The following is a 19,990-nucleotide window of genomic DNA, read 5'->3' on the forward strand; positions in this document are numbered from 1 at the left end:
TCAATGATAGATAAAATTGAATTTTAGACGCATGTAAATAGGTTATATTATGGTCACTAGAGAATTCTGAGATAATGATATTCTAGAGTTATTGTTTCTTTCCTCACCAGACTTTTTATAGGTATGACCAGGTTTTATAACTAAAAAATAAATTTAAGTGCATTATTAGTTATTAATCAATGTTTGTGATATTGTTTCATTTTTTTCAAAGTCTAACACTTTATATAGAAATTTCCCACTCTTCACAGGTTTAATTTCAGGTAAATTCTAGATAAACTATGATTACTCTCTGAAATATCAATTTGTGAAAAGTACTACTTTAAAAATACTTAAGTGTTAATATTGTAAAATAGCTTATAATATGCAGGGCTGAAATCCTCTTCTAAACTAAGCAAACATTAGGAAAGGGATAGAGCTAGATGTCTGACATGGCAAGATGACAGAAAGATGCACAGAATGTTAAGTGTGATGACATTTAAAAAAATAATAAATAGAGGGGCACCTGGGTGGCTCAGTTGGCTAAGCAACCAACTTCAGGTCATGATCTCATAATTCGTGGGTTTGAGCCCACATCCCACACCCGGCTCTTTGCGGACAGGGTGGAGTCTGGTTGGATCCGGTCTTCCTCTCTCTCTGCCCCTCGCCGGCTTGTGCACACACACTATCTCTCTCCCTCTCTCGCAAGAATAAACATTTTTTAAAAAAACTTTTAAAAAAGTAACAAATAGAAATGCGTGTGTATATATATGTATACATATGTACCTGCCTTCGTGCAGAAAAAGAGACATAACAATGTTTAATGATGATTATCTGGGAAGGATGAGGCTTGAGAGAGATTTTCTTCTATTTCTACATTACTTGAATTGTTTACAATATGTAAATATGATGTTTGGGATAAAAATAAAAGACTGTTTAAGAAGCCTACCCATCACGTGACACTTTCCTCTCCAACGCACTCCAGTTGACTTCCAGTCCTCAACTTAATATAACTTCACAGAAACCTAATGAAGAGCAAAGAAAGCTCCCAGTGGATGAATTCTTACTGATATATTTCATAAATAGTGCTTCACATTTTGTATTAGTGAAAGCAGCTCCTTATATTGGGGAAAATGGCCCAATCTGACAGTAGACTTCCTTGGAAAACATGTAATGCCTCTGGTTTTCCAGTGGCTGCCCTTCTGTTCTTCCTCCCTCTCCATCTCAGCAATAGTGGAACAGAATAAGACCATCTATTGCTGACTAGTTGTTGGGACACAGAGCTCTCTATCCCAAATGTGCTCTCCCTAAATGATCTTTTAAAAGCTCTAAAATCTGAGTCACACTCCTTTTCCTCAGTGATAATATGCATACTCCTTTTCACCTTTCTCATGCAATTAAACAAACAAAAATGTATATAGTAGGTATAGATTCAATAATTCAACAAGAATCTTCTACTGTGGTCGTTGCTGGGAAAGAAGAGAACAGAGGAGCAGGAAAGAAAAGGGAAGGGAGAATTCAACTCAATGAGGACAGCTGAAATATAGTTTCCAGGAGACCAAGTCAAAGTCCTCAAGCAAACATTTCAAAGAGCATACCCACTCTGGCCTTCCACTAATTAACTAGAAAACAAACACCCAGACTTCCAGTGGTAGGACTTCTTTTTTGTGATGCAGCTTACCTATTCCTTCCCATCTTTAGTTGATAGGTACAATGGCAAGTGCAAGGAAAATACATAGTTTTTGTCCCAAAAAAGTGCCCTGATTTTTTCTAGCGACTATGTCGCAGCACATACAAAAGGCAGATCAGTTACCTCATCAGTCAACGTATTACTTGTAACAACAAAATATACAGTTGTTTGGAAACCACTAAACTAGAAATAGATATTAGCCCGATGATCATTTTTCCTTTAATGAATGAAAGTAAAACACAACATTAAATAGCTAGGAAAATATTTTAAAATTTGCATGTATTTGCAGCTCAATCCTTTTTGCAATATAATACCAAGGGTATGAATATGACAACTGATGTCTTTCTATCTCTACTTTGGCATAATGATTTTGCTTAAAAAAAAAAAACAGCTTGAAACTGGCATGCTAGAAGGATTTGTATTGATACGTGGTGAGAAAGTTTCACTGCTTTATGTCAGAAATTAAGAGGAGCTAATAATCATGTTTCAAAATGCACTTGAAGAAAACTAATTGAAACAGAGCATATCTTTGTGCCATTCTCCAGATTATTTCACTTGAATTATTCTGTAAATAGAATCCAGCTTGTGGAGTCACTTAGTCATGAGCTTGCTGATTTTAGCGAACTAGTTTCTTAGATTAAATTTGCTCACTTAAAAAATAGCTGGCTTTTTCTGAAAATGTTTATTAAAATATATAGAAAAGGCCTTTATTGTAACTAAAAGTGCCCATGTATAATAGGTACCATGTTTTAATAGTGAATATTTACAATATATTTTCGGGAGAAAAATGACAACACTCAGATTAAATGCAGAAAAGATCACATTTTTAAAATTTGATATCTCCATTGATTCCTCGGGTTCTGCAATTGTAAAATAATCTCACGTGGTCAGTTTTCCGTCTACTCCAGGAGATTCGTGTTGAAATTTTTTTTCGCCATTAGAAACTGTGATTCTCTATGGGACCTTTTCAGCTTTGCACGCCGATTTTGGAACCAGATCTAAAATTAAGGAAAAATAAAGTAGATCTCAGGAACATTATTTTACTATTCTTAACATTTCCATCATCACAGGTAACAGCTAAGTTTGAAAATTACCTGGATTCTGTCTTCCTCTAGATTCAGTTTTCGAGCTAAGTCTTCTCTGATATCAATGCCAGGATAGCAGTTTACTCTAAAGACATTTTCCAACACTTCAATCTATGAATAAGGTAATAGTTACATAAAATGTTGATATTTCGTATGTCATTATAAAATGGGCTTTAATTCGTATAGCAAAATAATTGTATTTACATCTTGGGCAATTAATCTATATATGCCTTTTACATTTTTTAAATGACTATCCAGAAACTGTCAAAAAAAAAAAAAAAACAAAAAAAACACCTCCATAGAGTCTATTGTTTCGTTAACAAGGCTTCTAAACTGAGATCCCAAAGTGATTGGGCTTTTGCCCAACAGGGTGTTAGTTAAAACCTTTGTATTATCATTACTGCTTGAAAAAACTTCCCACCTGGTTTTGAGTAAAAGCGGTTCTTGGTCTTCGTCCTCTATACCAACTCAGTTCTCTTTTCAAAGACAGTCTTTCTGAGGGTGAAAAGTAATTTTCACATTTCAAAAATCTTTCTTCTGGCACTGGACGATCCACAGTATAAGGGAATGAGATCCCGTTAGGAAGGCTCGGGATATGTACACATAGGTTAATATCTTTCCCTAAAAGCAGAAAAATAAACTCCATCTTAGATGTCCAAACCTGTATTCCACAAAGTTCTATAAGAAGGAATTTCAGGAAGTTGTCTTTAATTTTCCTGGGGAAATTCCTCTGGGTTTCACAAGAGAACTGACCTCTCATCAACCAAAAACCAAAAAGCAAACAAAGATGGAGATCCTGCCTTGCTGCTAGAGAACATTTTGATCTCTGAATGTCATGTATTTTTTCAGTGAAAAAATAGAATATCTGATGTGTCAAATACAAGAGACCTTCTGAAATAAATGCAGGTTCTTGGCATTTCCTGTGAACGAACTTTATACTCCCTTGGATCTAAGGCCAATTCTCTTTTCATTTCCTATAGAACTCAGCTGGAGGCACTGAAAGTCCTAGATACTTCGGTTATGTAATTGGATGAAACTGCAGTTTTTCTCTAACTCTACGTAATATGAAATAAAGGCCAAAATAAACACTGCAGACGAAATAACAAAGAATTTAAAAAATTAACTTGTGGTGTACCTGAGGAGCCGCAGGTGTCTGCCCAGGGCCTGTGGGGTTTCATTGATGGAACACAGTCTTTCTTCTGGTCCAATCCCAAAATGCTCTCAATTGAAAAGGAGCAGGGCGAGGGTTTGCTTTCCCCGTGCCGAGCCCCTTCCTGTAGGCTGGGAGACATCCTCGAGTGGGCTGCACAGAACAGCGGCTCTGGCCTCTCCTTGCTTCTTGGCTGGCTCTGCCCCATGTGTACAGGGCTGGGATCTTCCTGTGGTTCACCTCCTGGCTCCGCTGACAAGGGGGCTGGATTTAGAACGTCACTAATTAAAATCCTGTCTTAGAAAGTTTTAGCATGTCAATGAACACTCTCCCAGCCAGCAGCTTGAGGAGTTAATTGTTTATTTGTTTGCAAGTAATTAGCAACTAATGGCTACACCAGGGGGGCCACCTACAGGGACAAAAAGTGTTATCTCTCCTAAGCAGAACACAGACTTAACTTTCTCGAAAGAAGTGATGCACAAACTAGCACTCCTCTTTTATTTGAAATCATTAATGTATAAAATCATGCCTTTTATTCTGAAGTTTATACCTTCATGGTCTCCAGTTACCTAAACACACAGGCAAGATAGGAGAGCAGTCAAGTAATAAATAATCTAATTTAAGTGAATTTTCTTCCAAGGAAATTGGAAAAAATAATAATCTCTTAATGCTATTACGGTAATTCCAATGAAAATGCCTGTTTTTCATATGCATATGTAATAGTGAATGTTGTCAATGAAAACACAATAGTATTTGGAGTGCAGCATACCGGAAAAGGTTGGCAATGTTATTAACACTGAGTGTAATTGTCTTCCAAGTGCCTGGATTAATTCATAAGGAACAGTTGCACCAAGTATTTTAAATAATTAATGAGCTAATTCCATTCTTTCATCTTTTCTTTTAAATGAGACAGATACAAGTTTATGTGAAGATCATATGTAACCACCTGCAAGTAACTTAAAAGCATGACTGTTCAAACTAAAAGGAAGAATTTCTCTTCCCAGCAGGGTTGTTTCAAAGAACAGAGCATGATTCACTGTATTTTCTTAAAGAAGAATTTCCCTGTGTTGATTTTTTGAGGGGCTGGGAAGTCTTCACGAAGACAATAAGATTTGTGAAAAATAACCAAGAACAGAATATTTTCATTTCATCCTCCTAAGAAAACTTGAAATTAAAAGAGAAATGCAGCTGCTAATTGGGAAGACTGTGAAGTAAGCACACCCTCAGATAGTGCAATATTTTTAGTCCTTGTACTCTGTGGCTCCTCTTTTTCCAGTACCTTCTTGAGGATAAATTTAAGAGTTCAACTTTATCCAGGATTTAAACAACTATGAGACAATTCTTCAGGGAAGAGGAAAAGTAGTCTCCACTCATAGAGGAAATGGACTCTACAGGATGGAGCTCAGCTTCATCTGATTTTATCCTATCATGAGGTACAAATATTGAACTAAATTCCTCTTTAAGCAACTTCTAGAATGAACAAAGGATTCACATACAAAACATCAACAGGCACACAGAAGGATGGGTTTATAAATACAGGTGTAAAGCCATTGTAAGAATGAACAAACTAGTAAACATTTAATGCCTCATGGAGGTTTTGCCTCTAGCGTCTTGGAATGTAGACTGTGTGAAGGAGGGTGACCTTACCCTGAGGAAGACTTGGAGGAAGAGAGAGAATTCAAGACCTTCACAGATTCCTTTCTCTTGAGACATTCATCCATCCACCTGTTCATTCCACTATTGGTTGAGCATCTACTCAGTACCAGAAAGAACAGGATCCTTGCCCTCATGAAGCTCACAGTGGTATCGGGTGGGGTAGGGGTGGGGAGCAAACAATATTTGTAACAGTAATTATAAGTCAGTAAATTACCTCATATGTTAACTGGTGATGAAAATGGAAAAAGGAAGCGGTGAGCCAGGTAAGCCGGCTCATCAGTGCAGGAGGTGGAGATCCTGAAATCCTAACCTCACAGATTAGTGCCCTAGTGCACAAATTGCAATGCTCCTACAGCATACACTGAAGCAACTCTAATCCCCAATTTCTTCTTTATCAACAAGGACATTCCAATATCTTTACTGTTTGAGTTGACTTTATCTGGACTTACATAATACCATTTTATATATGGATGGTAGATGAAAATAAAAGGCAGGAAAGAATTTCTCTAAAAATATCAGGGAAACATTTTCTTATATATTTATTCAACAAATTTTATAGAGCACTTACTATGTGCTAGACACCATTCTAGGTGCTAGATATCAGTGATGAACAAGGTAATTTCAGAGAGGGATAAACTCAATGAGAGGAAGAAACAAAATGTCAACCTCTCCCATTTACTACCTTTTGCCTTATTACGTTTTATATCTGTTTATTATGTTTGTTTTCTATTATCTGTTTCCTATCGCTAGAATTTTTGTCTTTTTGTTCATTCCCTAGCATCCAAAAACAGTGCTTGGCTCATACTAGATGAAAGAATCTCATTGTTTCTTTTTGCATTCCTTCAAGTAAAGTTGGGCATTTATTTCTTCATGTTTTTCAGCCAATACGTGCTCTTTCTATTGTGAAATGATGGCTTATGTCTGTCTTAGTCTGTTCAGGCTGGTCTAACAAAATACCACAGACTGGGTAGCTGATAAACAACAGAAAGTTATTCCTCACAGTTCTGGAGGCTGGAAGTCTGAGATCAGGGCACTGGCATGGTTGGGTGAGGGCTCTCTTCCAGGTGGCAGATTTCTCCTTATCTTCACATGGCAGAAGGGGCTAGGGAACTCTCCAGGACCTTTTATAAGAAACTAATCCCATTCATGAGGGCTCCGCCCTCATGACCTAATCACCTCCTAAGGGCTCCCACCTCCTAATACCATCACAAGGGGTATTAGGATTGCAACATATGAATTTTGGTGGGACACACACATTCAGACCATAACATGTCCTTAGCCCATTTTGTTTTAAACTAGGGTATTTTTTTGGTTGTTGTTTCTTAATGATAAGAGTTTTTCATATATTAAAAGATGATAACTCTTTGGTATGTGTAATAAATATTTCCCCCATTTTGCCCTTGATATTTTGACTTTATTGATGCTTTTTTTTCTCGTATGAAGCTTCATATAGTAAAATGTGTTGATATTACCCTTTATGATTTCTACCTTTAAAAAGGGCCTTTCTGGCTCCATTGATGGTAGTAATGAAGTAGCTTCTATTGTACCTACCCTCCCACAGATACAAATTATAAACTCTGGACGAAATGCTTCTTAAAACTACCCCAAAGTACTGAAAAGTAGTCCCAAACAGGGAAAATACATTTAGAAGAGATAAATAGCACTGGGTGAGCTTTCCATTTTTATGGCTTTTTGTCTGAAAGCAGGCACCAGTCAACACTATGTGGGAGGATGTACAATCTTATTGGCTTAAGGAACCAAAGGAGAGAGGTCAAGTCAACCACAGCAGCTAGGAAGTGACAGAGAATCCTAGGAAGGAAAGAGATACAGGGAAAGGCCCCAAATTCTGCATATAAATTCTGCCCAAATCCCCGGATGACTTCTGAATTTGGCATGCACATGGAAAACACCAAACATCTCAGCTAATCCTAAAATGATTGAACAAAAATTTCAACCGATGACGACCACAAAGGAAACAGAGCTTAGATACAGTTTGAGCACAGACTGATAAAACAAAACAAACAAACAAACAAACAAATGCAAATCAACATTCTTCAGACAGATAAAATAGAATCTGGAGACTATAAATATCATTTACAGAGTCCAGGATACAACACAACATTATTAGCCATATGAAGAAACTGGAAAATGTGTCCCATATTGACAAGAAAATGCAATCAATGGAGACAGATCCAGGGGTGATACAGATGTTGGAATTAGCTGACAAGTTTTGAGAGCAGTAAATGTAAAGATGCTTAAGGACATAAATGAAAATGTGCTCATAATGAATGTACAGACAGTATCCATCATCAGAGAAATAATAACTACAAAAAAATCAAATGTAACTTCTATTACTGAAAAATAAAATATGAGAGATAAGAAATTCACTGGGTAGGCTTAACAGTATATAGGAGATGCCAGAAGAGTCAGTGAACTTGAAGATATATTAATGAATATGATCTGATCTGAAGAATACACAGGAAAAAACATTAAAAATAACATCAGCAGAGTCTGAGTAACCTGTAAGACAATAAAACAATATCTAGCATATGTGTAATTGGAATTACAGAGGGAGAAATAGAGAAGATATGGTAGAAAAAATATTTGAAGAAATAATGGCTGAAGTTTTCCAAAATTTGGTGAAAGACATAAATTTATAGTTTCAAGAAGCTCAAAGAACCTCAGTAGGATAAACACAAGCAAAACTACATCTAGGTATATCATAGTCAAACGGATAAAACCAAAGATAAAGAGGAAAATTTGAAAGGATTCAGAGAAAAATGGTATATTATATACATAAGAATAACAATATGATTTGACTGAGTTCTCATCAGAAACAATGGAGGCCAGAAGACAATGAAACATCTTTAAAGTGCTAAAAGGAAAAATAAGCTTTTCAACCCAGAATTCTATATCCAACAAAAATATCTCAGAAAATGAAAGCAAAAGAAAGACATCTCAAGATACATAAAAACAAAGAGATTTATCACCACCAGACCTGTACTACAACAAAATGACCAGTATGACCTCCACTGTTAGGTGTTATGGGGCACTGTGGGTTCTGCTTTGATCTTTTGGATAGCTCTCTCCAGGGGAAGCCAGCCACCATGCCCTGAGGACACTTAAGTAAACCTGTGGAAAGCCCACATGGAGAGGAATTGAAGTTTTTGCCAACAGTCAACACCAAGTTGCCAGGTATGTGAGTGAGTCACTTGGGAAGTGAATCCTCCAGTCCTAGTAAATCCTTCAGATGAATGAAGCCCCAGCTGACATCTGACCACAATCTTAATGGATACTCTCAGACAGGACTGGATATCCAAATCACTCCTGAATTTCTGACACAAAGAAACTGTGAGAGGTATTAAATAAACACTACTGTTTTAAACCACTTTTAGTTGATTTGTTATACAGCACTAGATAATTTACATAAGCCTCCATCGTAAGAAACTGGGTTGGGGTGGGAGGACAAAATAATATCATAGTTAGAAGAAGAGAAAAAATATAAGAGCAGAAATGAATAAAATCTAAAACAAACAAAGTTGGTCTTCTGAAATAATCAACAAAATTGATAAAACTATAGGCAGACTAATCAAGAATAAAAGAAGGGTGCCTAGCTGGCTCAGTTGGTAGAACATGCAACTCTAGATCTTGGGGTTGTGAGTTGGAGCCCTGTGTTGGATGTATAGATTACTTAAAAACAAAATCTTTAAAAAAAAAAAAACAAAAGAGAGAACACAGAACACAAATTACTAATATCAGGAATAAAGAGGTGATATTACTATAGAGACTACAGATCATTAAAAAGATAAAAGAATATTATTAACAACTTTATACCAACAAATTCAACAACTTACACGAAATAGATAAAAATCTTGAAACAATATGATTACCAAAATTGAGACAAGATGAACTAGAATATATGACTGCTTGGATATCTATTAAAGAAATTATTTCACACACAAAAAACTCCAGGCCCAGATAACTTCATTGGTGAAATTTATCAGATATTTAAAGAACAGTCTTATACAAATACCATCTTACACAAACTCCTTCATAAAATGGAAAGGGACCCTCCTAAATTCATTGCATGAGTCCTGAATAACACTGATAACAAAACATTTCCAGAAAAATTATAGACAAATATCCCTTAGGAACACAGACACAAAATCTTTAAGACCTTAGCAAATAGAATATAGAAACACAAAAAAGATAATAAATTATGACCGAGGCTTTTCTCAGAAAGGAAAGGATGGTTTAACATTCAAAAATCAATGTAATTAACCATTAATAGAAAAAAAGATAATCATGTGATCGTTTTATCAGATGCAAAAAAATACTCATTTGTGACTGTAAAAAATCAGCAAATTAGGTTTAGAAGTAACTTCCTCAATATGACAGAGGGCATCTATAGAAATTGTCAACTAACATTTATTTGTTTGTTTACTTATTTATAAAGCTTATTTATTTAAATAATCTCTACACCCAAAATGGGGCTCTAACTCACAACCCCAAGATCAAGAGCTATGCACTCCTCTGAATGAGTCCACTGGGTGCTTGTTCTAAACATCAAATTTAATGGTGAAATATTGGGGTGTCTGGGTGGCTCAGTCAGTTAAGTATCTGACTCTTGATTTTGGCTCAGGTCATGATCTCACGGTTTGTGAGTTTGAGCCCTGCACTGGGTTCTGCATTGACAGTGCAGAGCTTGTTTGGGATTCTCTCTCTGCCCCTCCCCCACTCACACATGTACTCTTGTGCTCTCTCTCTCAAATAAACTGGTGAAATATTGAATGCTTTCTCTCTAAGAATAGAAACAAGCCAAGGATGTTCACTTTCAGTATTTCTATCCAACACTATATTGGATCTAAGCCAGTGTAATAAGACAAGAAAAAGAAAGAAAACTCATATAGATCAGAAAGGAAGAATTAGGGGTGCCTGGGTGGCTCAGTCGGTTGAGCATCTGACTTCAGCTCAGGTCATGATTTCGTGTTGATGAGTTCAAGCCCCGTGTCAGGCTCTGTGCTGACAGCTCAAAGCCTGGAGCCTGCTTCGGATTCCATGTCTCCCTCTCTGTCTGCCCCTCCCCCGCTCATGCTCTTTCTCTCTCTGTCTCAAAAATAAATAAACATTAAAAAAAAATTTAAAAACAAAGAAAGGAAGAATTAAACTTCTCTATTCACAGATGACATAATTGTTTACATTGAAAAATCTTAAGAATCTACAAAATAGATACTAAAACTAATATGTAAATTTAGCAAAATCATAAATCAAAGGTAAATACACAAAAATCAATTTAATTCTATATGTTAGCAGCCAACAACAAAACATATACCTGCTATGATCCAGCAATTCCATTTCTAGAAAAATAAAAACATATGTCCACAAAAAGCTTGCATGAGAGGGGTGCCTGGGTGGCTCAGTTGGTTGAGTGTCCGACTCTTGATTTTGGCACAGGTCATGATTCCAGGGTCATGGAATCAAGCTCTGTGTTGAGCTCTGAACTGAGTGTAGAACCTACTTAAGCTTCTCTCTCCCCCCTGCTCATGCTCTCTTTTTCTCAAAAAATAAAAATGAAAAAACTTGCGCAAGAATATTCACAGAAGCTCTATTCATAATAGTCAAAACTGGCAGGTAGGTATCTATCAACAGGAAAGTGGCTAAATAAACTACAGTATAGTTATACAAATTGAATACAATTCAGCAATATAAAGGTATATACTACCAATGTATGTGACAACATTGATGAATGTCAAAAACATTATGCTAAGTCAAAGGAGCCTTATACAAAAGAATATCTATGGTATGATTTCATTTATATGATGTTCAAGAACAGACAAAATTAGTTCGTATTGAAAAAAATCAGAAAGGGGTGCCTCGGTGGTTCAGTTGGTTGAGCGACCGACTTTATCTCAGGTCGTGATCTCACGGTTTGTGAGTTCAAGCCCCGCGTCGGGCTCTGTGCTGACAGCTTGGAGCCTGGAGCCTGCTTCAGATTCTGTGTCTCCCTCTCTCTCTGCCCTTCCCCCACTCATGCTCTGTCTCTCTCTGTCTCAGAAATAAACATTAAAAAAAAGTTAAAAATAACAACAACAAAAAAGAAAAAAATCAGAAAGTGGAGGTAAAGGTGGGGACTAAATGGGAAGCAGAATCAGGAAACTTAGAGGGTGATGGCAATGTTCTAGGGTTTGTATTACATAGATGCAAGCATTTGTCAATATTTATTGATTGGTACTCTTTAAGATTTGTTCACTTCACTGTATATAAAATTTCATCCATTAAAGCATAAACAAGTATTGAACTAGATGGTGAATGATATGCATTTGAAGAATTTAGGGGAGAAATATACACACACACACACACACACACACACGCACATACATACATATACATATCTGCAACTTGCTTTAAAATGCATTTACTAATAAAATTAAATAAATTGATGGATGGACATGTGATTATTAAACATTATAATTATAGATCAAAGGACTTCTAATCCAGTAGAATTTTCTAAGCTGATGTAAATGTTCTATATCTGCATTACCCAATACGGTTGCTACTAGACACATGTGGCTAGTGAGCACTTGAAATGTAACTAGTGCAACTGAGGAAATGAATTTCAAATTTAATTTTATTGTAAATTATTTAAATTTAGATAGCAGATGTGGCCACTGGCTACCATTTTGGACAGCACAGACAGAACATTTCCATCACTGCAGAAAGTTCTGTCAGACAATGTTGGTCTAGAAGCACAGAACAATATTGAAAATAGTGATGATGACAACAGACCTCCTTGTTTTGATTCTGACAGGAGAACAGTGTTCCACCATTAATATGATGTCTACTATGGGTTTCTAATAAATGGTACTTATCTAGAGTAATGTTATAATGAATACAAACAAAATATCTATAGTGCTTTATAGCTTCTAAAGCATTTAAAAAATATTTGTATTTAATCCTTTCACAAATCCTCTACTCTTGTGGTTGAGAAAACAGAAACTGAGAGTTCAATTGTATATTACCACCAACTAGCAAGTGGTAGAGACTTGACTCAGATTTCTGTCTCCAAATTCCCTTTTCTACTGACTTTATCAATTAATGTCCACAGTAACATAGTCATCAATGATCTCATGATATAAACAGCAAAAGGTATGATAAGAAAAGGTTGTGAAAAGTTGGATATGACATATCCTCAATACCTTTTAACACTTATTTTGATATAAGAAAAGCCTGACACATTGACATTGAAAATTATAGGAATCATAAAATTGGGCAGTCTACCTTTTAAACATCTATATGTACAAAGTGAAGTAAAAATTGAAAGGTTTATGTTTTATTTTAGTAACTTGTATATCTACCCAGGTTTTGCTAACAATTTATTTTCTAACTGTTTATTTCAAGTAACTCCCATATCACTAACATCAGAAAAATGTTCAATGTCTTAGATGTTTTAGCAGAGTTTTACAAATCAGCTATACAGTTATTATGCTCATGGTCTGTGAACATAAGAGAGAAACACAATAAGCAAATCTTTAATGACTCTTGCCTCTTACTTTTGCATAGGAATTACACTGTTCTATTTGGGACTATTTTTAATTGCTAAAATGTTTTCTAAAGCAATGTAATTTTTTGCTGTTATACCTTCAGTATCTCCTAGAACAGTGGCAAAGTACACATTCAATAAATATTTGTGTATGAGTGCATAAATGGATGGATGGATGCGTAGAACTAGGAAGAGGTGACATTTGTAAACTGAACAGGCAATGTAAATGCTGTGGGTTTACGACTGTTGTCGTTCAATGTGTTCAGGTACTCCCAGTTTTCTATGAACTATTGATGTATCACTCCAGTGTAATCCACAAATTAGAAGACATTTTGGCATTCTGTAACTAAAATTTAATAAGAAGGAAGATGGGGGATTTGTTTTAAAAATCGGAGCGTATGTGCACTGATACAATATTGTGTACCGACTATACTTACATAAGAAAAATTAAAAATCTAAATTTAGAACCAAAAAATCCCGAGTCATATTGAACAAACAGTTCACAGCCTTGGCACTCAGTCATTCCTAAGGCCCTCATCTGCCATTATTGCTACCGGAAATGCACAGTATCTTTCCCAGTGATTCAGGAGAGTTGGGAAGGTTTCATACACATTTTTTTCCCCCCTAGCACTATCACAGTGCCCATCACACAAGAGATATTAAATAAAGGTTTGTTGAATGAGTTCATTTTCTTTATAATATTAGAACAATGTTCAACCTTTGTTCTTCTGAAATCTCAAAAGAGTAGTTTCATAGTTTTACATTATGAAATCCGTCAAAATTCTTTTCAGTATAGTGTCTTGTACATACCATGCCCTTAAAATCATCTGAAACACAAATGCATTTTTATTTTTAAAAGATTCATTCAGGGCGCCTGGCTAGCTCAGTAGGCTAAGAATCTGACCCTTGATTTAGGCTCAGATCATGATCCCACAGTTTCGTGGGTTTGAGCCCTGCATCAGGCTCTGCACTGCTTGGGATTCTCCCTCTCTCTACCCTTCCCCGCTTGCACTTTCTGTTTCTCTCTCTCCCCAAAAAATAACAAAAACAAAAACAAACAACACCCCCAAAACTTTAAAAAATGATTCAATCTCACAGTACATAGAATAAGATATGATCATCTCCTTCAATTCTACCCCATTCTTATTCCCCAACCTACTATTGGCTACCACTACTAACAGTTTATGCTTCTCTTTCCTGCCTTTTTAAATTTATTATTATTTTTTTAATATTTTATTTTTATTTTTGAAAGAGAGAGAGAGAAAGAGAGACAGCGCAAGCAGGGGAGGGGCAGAGAGAAGGAGACACAGAATCCAAAGCAGGCTCCAGGCTCTGAACTATCAGCGCAGAGCCTGACGCTGGGTTTGAACTCAAAACTGGCTTAATCTACTGAGCCACTCAGGTGCCCCATTCCTGCCTTTTTAAAGTGCTTTGGTATAATAGGTGGGTGCACACACATATTTTTATCGACATGGAGGCAGACATATGAATTGTTCTGCAGTGGGCTTCCCCAACATTGACATGACACTATGTCAGCACATACAGTTCTGTCTCACTCTTCAACAGCTGCTTGGCACTTACATCAGGTGGATGAACAGTAATTTATTGAATTATATCTCTGATAACGGGCACTTAGGGTAGTCTCCAACTTTTTAAACTATTATAAACATTATAGCATTGAATACCTTATACATACATTTTAGCATACATGCGTGAGTATTTCCATGAAAAATTTCTTTGAAGAGTATATTATTTTTTTTTGGTGGATGCTGTCATGTTTCCTTTTAAGAAATATTTCCCAATGAACACTCCCACTCCGTCTAGTCCTTGCCCTTCTGTTCTCGGCAGATTAACAGTAGGAACAAGAAAACTCAGGGCTGGGCTAAATTAGACTTAGGTTTTCCCTAGACACAATATTCAAAGATGAAACAGTTTTGGATTTAGGGCTTTGAGGGGTTCAGGCCTACACTTTAGTGCCGTTTAATCTAATCATTGCAGATTAAATGAGAGTTATCAGTCAACCTTAAGACCGGTTTGTTACTTATAACATTGTTTCTGGGACAAGAATGTTATGGTTCTTATGTAAAAAACAAAAAACAAAAAACAAAAAACAAAAAAAAACCCTTTTAAATCACAACAAACATTTATTAAACTTTAGCATATATATATCAAGGGTGCACTAGGTAGCCAGGAGATGAAATTGTTTCTGTCCTCAAGAAACTGGTGATCAAGGTGATAGTAATTAACTTTGTTATAGGTGTGAGAATGTGATTACAGTTCTGTTAAAAAAAAAAAAAAGCTCTTGTAAAAAAGATTCTACTTTAGTATTTATAGATAGAATTTCAAGATGTCTGGGTTTTGCTTTAAAATATTTCAGGAAAACAAGGGGCGCCTGGATGGCTCAGTCAGCTAAGCGTCCAACTTCAGCTCAGGTCATGATCTCATGGCCCATGAGTTCGAGCCCCGCATCGGGCTCCGTGCTGACAGCTTAGAGCCTGGAGCCTGCTTCGGATTCTGTCTCCCTCTCTCTCTCTGCCCCTCCCCCACTCACACTCTGTATCTCAAAAAAACAAACAAACAAACAAACAAAAAACCAGGAAAACAAGAAAACACGGAGAGAATTAAAACAAGTGTTGCAAATGTTAAGTGTTGAATCGAAGTGATGGGTGGATGTGGATTTATTATGTCTTATTATGTGTAATGACTAGAGATATAATAATGTAAATTCATTATTTTACCTTAAAAAAAGATTTTATTTTTAATTAATCTCTCTACCCAACCAACATGGGGCTTGAACTCATAACCCTGAGATCAAGAGTCCTATGCTCCACCAACTGAGCCAGCCAGGCACCCCTCTCTCTACCTTTGCAAATATAAATAATATTCTCATTCTTCTAGAAACACCAATATATAAATACAAAATTTCAATATAATAAAATAATAAAGATATATGCACAAGAGGTTATGAAAGCAGAAAAGGACCCAAATCTGTTTAGGTGGGACTGAGCAGGACTGAGAGTATAAGAGCCCAACTCCTGTATCAAACTATCTGGGTCCAAATTCCAGTACCTCCTCTTTTTAGTTGTGTGATATTGGCACGTAACTTGGCCACTCTGTGCTCAGTTTCCTGTATAATAAAATGGGGATAATTATAGTACCTAATTGAGGATCAAATGAGATAGCTTGCAAAGTCCTGAAACAGTGCCCAATACATAGTAAACATGAAAGTGTGTTTTATAATTTATTACCATTGTCAATGTTACTATGAAGGCTTTTCAGAGATGTCTTGAGGCAGAGATTTTTTTTTAACGTTTATTTATTTTTGAGACAGAGAGACAGAGCATGGACGGGGGAGGGTCAGAGAGAGGGAGACACAGAATCCGAAACAGGCTCCAGGCTCTGAGCTGTCAGCACAGAGCCCGACACGGGGCTCAAACTCACGGACTGAGAAATCATGACCTGAGCTGAAGTCTGCCGCTTAACCGACTGAGCCACCCAGGCGCCCCAGAGGCAGAGATGTTTTAAGAAAAGCAACATAGGGGCGCCTGGGTGGCTCAGTCGGTTGAGCTTCTGACTTAGGCTCAGGTCATGATCTCACCGTCTGTGAGTTTGAGCCCCGCGTCAGGCTCTGTGCTGACAGCTCAGAGCCTGGAGCCTGCTTTGGATTCTGTGTCTCCCTCTCTCTCTAACCCTCCCCCGCTCATGCTCTCTCTCTGTCTCAAAAATAAAATAAAACATTAAAAAAAATTTTTTTTTTAAAAAAAGAAAAGCAACATAACTTAAGGCCAATCAGATGTAGGTGTGTGTGTGTGTGTGTGTGTGTGTGTGTGTATGTGTGTGTATGCGTGTGTGGAGAGAGGAAGTTAACGTGATCCCATATTTCTAGCTTAGGTGACCAGATGGATGATTACATCATTAACTAAGAAGAGAATATAGATGAAAGAGAGTTTGTCACTTTCAAATTGTATTTTTAATCATATAAACAAATGAGCAAGTATACAACAAACTGAATTACCTTAGAATTAAAATACAGTTCTGAGAATGAGAAGGTAAAGTACTAATGAAAATTGGCAACATTAAACGTAAAATGGTAAAGATTCTAAAAATACTTTAAGGGCTAACTTTATCTAGAATAGTAAACATTATTGTTATATACCTCATACACATAACCTAAATAAGTGAGGTCATTTGGGTGCTAGAAGATACCTGGAAATAACATCATTCCAGAAATCCAACAACTCAGATATTAATGGAATTGCCTTAAAAATATATATTTCTCAAAGGTTATAATCAGATAAGGTAGCTGTCATGGTTACTGATGACTCCTTCCACATAAGTACTACTTGGGAATTCTCAGCAGTGTCTGGGTCCCCATTAAAGCAGACACTGTTTAGGGGACAGGGGCAGAAAAGAGCAGAAATGATCTCTGGAATATCTTACTTCGAGTGCCCCAAAGTCTTGTCCCTTACCCACAGTTTCTTCTATTAGCCATGATACCTATTTACTTAATCATCTCTCTTTAGAATTTGAAAAAATTTAAGGAAAAAATAAGCAATTTAGTAATGTATCATGCCACTGGCCTATTCATGATTATAACTATTACCAGTTTTCATTTTAATTTTTAATGTTTTCTACTTAATTTTGAAACAATCTCAGATCTCCAGAAAAGTTGCAAGTACAGTACAAAATTTCTCTCCAGTCATTTGAGAGTAGTTGCTGATATGATGCTTCATCACCCCTGTATACTTCAGAGTGTTTTCCTGCAAGCAAGGATATTCTCCTACATAATCACAGGAAAAGCATCAAAGTCAGGAAGTTAACACTGACATATCACTATCATTTAACCATCAAACTCCATTCAAGTTTCACCATTGTCCCAAATGACATCCTTTACAGCAAAAGGATACAGTTCAGAATCACACATTGCTTTCAGGTCTGTCTCTTTAGTCTCCTTCAATTAGCAACAGATGCTCAGTATTTCCCTGATTTTTTTTTTTTTAATTTTTTTTTTAATGTTTATTTATTTTTGAGAGAGAGACAGTCTGAGCAGGGGAGGGGCACAGAGAGGGAGACACAGAATTTGAAGCAGGCTCCAGTCTCTGAGCTGTCAGCACAGAGCCTGACGTGGGGCTTGAACCCATGGACCGGGAGGTCATGACCTGAGCCACAGTCAGCCACTTAACCGACTGAGCCACCCAGGTGCCCCAGTATTTCCTTGATTTTTCATGACCCGGACACTTTGAAGATTACAGTCCGTTACTTTGTGGAACATCCTTCATTTAAGGTTTGTTTGATGTTTCCTTATAATGAAATTCAGGTTAAGTATCGTTGGCAGGATGTCCACAGAAAACATGCTACGTTCTTTTCATTGTTTGCTATCAGATAGCACATGACTTTTATTTAGCCCATTACTAGTGATGTTTAACATTGAGCATTTGATTAAGATGCTTCCTCACTATGAAGTTATTCTTTTCCCCTTTATAACACAGTATTGGCGGGGAGGTACTATAAAGTAGTATGAATATTCTGTAATAATATTCTTTACAAACTTTCTATTTATTCATTTGCTTATATCAGGATGGACTCATTTTATTCAATGAGTTATAATTTCATTATTTTTTGTGATGTTGAAAGTTTTCCTGATTTTCCCTGTTGATGGCTGCTAACTGATCAGGGTGGTAGCTGCTGAAGGTTTGTGGCTGTGGCAGTGGCTTAAATAAGACAATGAAGTTTGCCGCATCAGTTGACTCTTTCACTTGAGCACTTAGAGGCCATGGTAGGGATATTAACTGACCTAATTTCAGTATTGTTGTGTGTCAAGGGATAGGAGAGGGATAGTGGGGAGCGGTTGGCGGAACAATTAGAACACAGACAGCATTTATGGATGAAGTTTGCTGTCTTATATGAGCATGAATCCTGGCACCCCAAAACAATTAAAATAATAACATCGAAGATCACTGATCACAGATCACCATAATGAATATAATAATAATGAGAACATTTGAAATAATGTCACAGTTACCAAAATGCAACACAGAGACACAAAGTAAGCAACTGCTTTTGGAAAAATGGCACTGAGACTTGACACAGCGTTGCCAGAAACCTTCAATTTATAAAAAACACAATATCTAGGGTGCCTGGGTGGCTCAGTTGGTTAAGCGTCCGACTTCGGCTCAGGTCATGATCTTGCGGTTTGTGAGTTCAAGCCCAGCGTCGGGCTCTGTGCTGACAGCTCAGAGCCTGGAGCCTGTTTCAGATTCTGTGTCTCCCTCTCTCTCTCTGACCCTCCCCCGTTCATGCTCTGTCTCTCTCTGTCTCAAAAACAAATAAACGTTAAAAAAAATTTTTTTTTAAAACACAACATCTGAGAAGCACGATAAAACAAAGAGCGAAAAACAAGGGATGCATGTAATTCCAAACTAGCACCATAAGGGTCATTCTAACTTTGTCCCTTTCCATACTTGTAATTCCCTTCTCTGACAGCGGGAAACCTGGTTTCCATTATCCTCAATATATTTACTTATTTGATGTATCCCCTTATGTAACCAAACTTCCATTGCTATCACCCTCTCTCTGCAGAGATGCCCTACTCCCCCATCTTGTGCTAGGCTCCCCTCCTACGTGGAAGGGTTTCTAACTCTACTAGAGCACCCATAATCTGTCCTAGGTACTTCCTCATGCACAAAATCCCTTCTTTCTCTGTTTGGGTTCTGACCCCCTGCTCATAACCACTCTCTATGTGGGTGTTCTCTTCACCCTCCTCAGGCTCTGAGACCCTGCACTAAGCTGCCTTCCTTCATGGATATTCCTCTCACTCCTTGCATTCTGAAATCCTGCACTAGGCTCCCAACCTGCATAAAAGCCCTCCTCATCATACCTGGACTCCAAAACTG

At 37.0% G+C, this 19,990-nt stretch overlaps 1 protein-coding gene and 1 long non-coding RNA gene across 4 annotated transcripts in view; one reads left to right on the plus strand and one right to left on the minus strand.

The window, feature by feature from the left end:
* The window catches only part of LOC122214483, a 47,791-nt gene extending 39,342 nt beyond the window's left edge, over nt 1–8,449 (plus strand). For 2 of the 3 annotated variants that reach the window (XR_006199901.1, XR_006199900.1), the window contains one exon: nt 4,815–8,449. This is a non-coding gene — a long non-coding RNA (uncharacterized LOC122214483). Of the gene's footprint in view, nt 1–2,781; nt 2,874–4,814 lie in introns of all 3 variants that reach the window. The other variant, XR_006199902.1, reaches the window with a different exon arrangement.
* HESX1 (HESX homeobox 1) lies at nt 729–4,807 on the minus strand. Its single transcript, XM_042929720.1, has 4 exons — nt 3,887–4,807; nt 3,173–3,372; nt 2,761–2,862; nt 729–2,664 (listed from the first exon to the last, which is right to left on the minus strand). Exons 1-4 carry the CDS (start codon nt 4,107–4,109, stop codon nt 2,566–2,568), a joined length of 624 nt encoding a protein of 207 aa, XP_042785654.1. The 5' UTR covers nt 4,110–4,807; the 3' UTR covers nt 729–2,565.
* Nucleotides 8,450–19,990: the final 11,541 nt, after the last annotated feature.

Source organism: Panthera leo, chromosome A2 (genome assembly GCF_018350215.1).
Source record: "Panthera leo isolate Ple1 chromosome A2, P.leo_Ple1_pat1.1, whole genome shotgun sequence".
In the NCBI taxonomy this organism is placed as follows: Eukaryota; Metazoa; Chordata; class Mammalia; order Carnivora; family Felidae; genus Panthera; species Panthera leo.

What these genes read in the sequence shown, in the direction of transcription:
- HESX1 (XM_042929720.1), bottom strand. Translation starts at nt 4,109, where the DNA reads ATGGGGCAGAGCCAGCCAAGAAGCAAGGAGAGGCCAGAGCCGCTGTTC. An exon ending in AGACACCTGCGGCTCCTCAG is followed by an intron (nt 3,373 to 3,886) that starts GTACACCACAAG and finishes TTCTGCTTTTAG; the next exon opens with GGAAAGATATTAACCTATGT. An exon ending in TAGAGGAAGACAGAATCCAG is followed by an intron (nt 2,665 to 2,760) that starts GTAATTTTCAAA and finishes CCTTAATTTTAG; the next exon opens with ATCTGGTTCCAAAATCGGCG.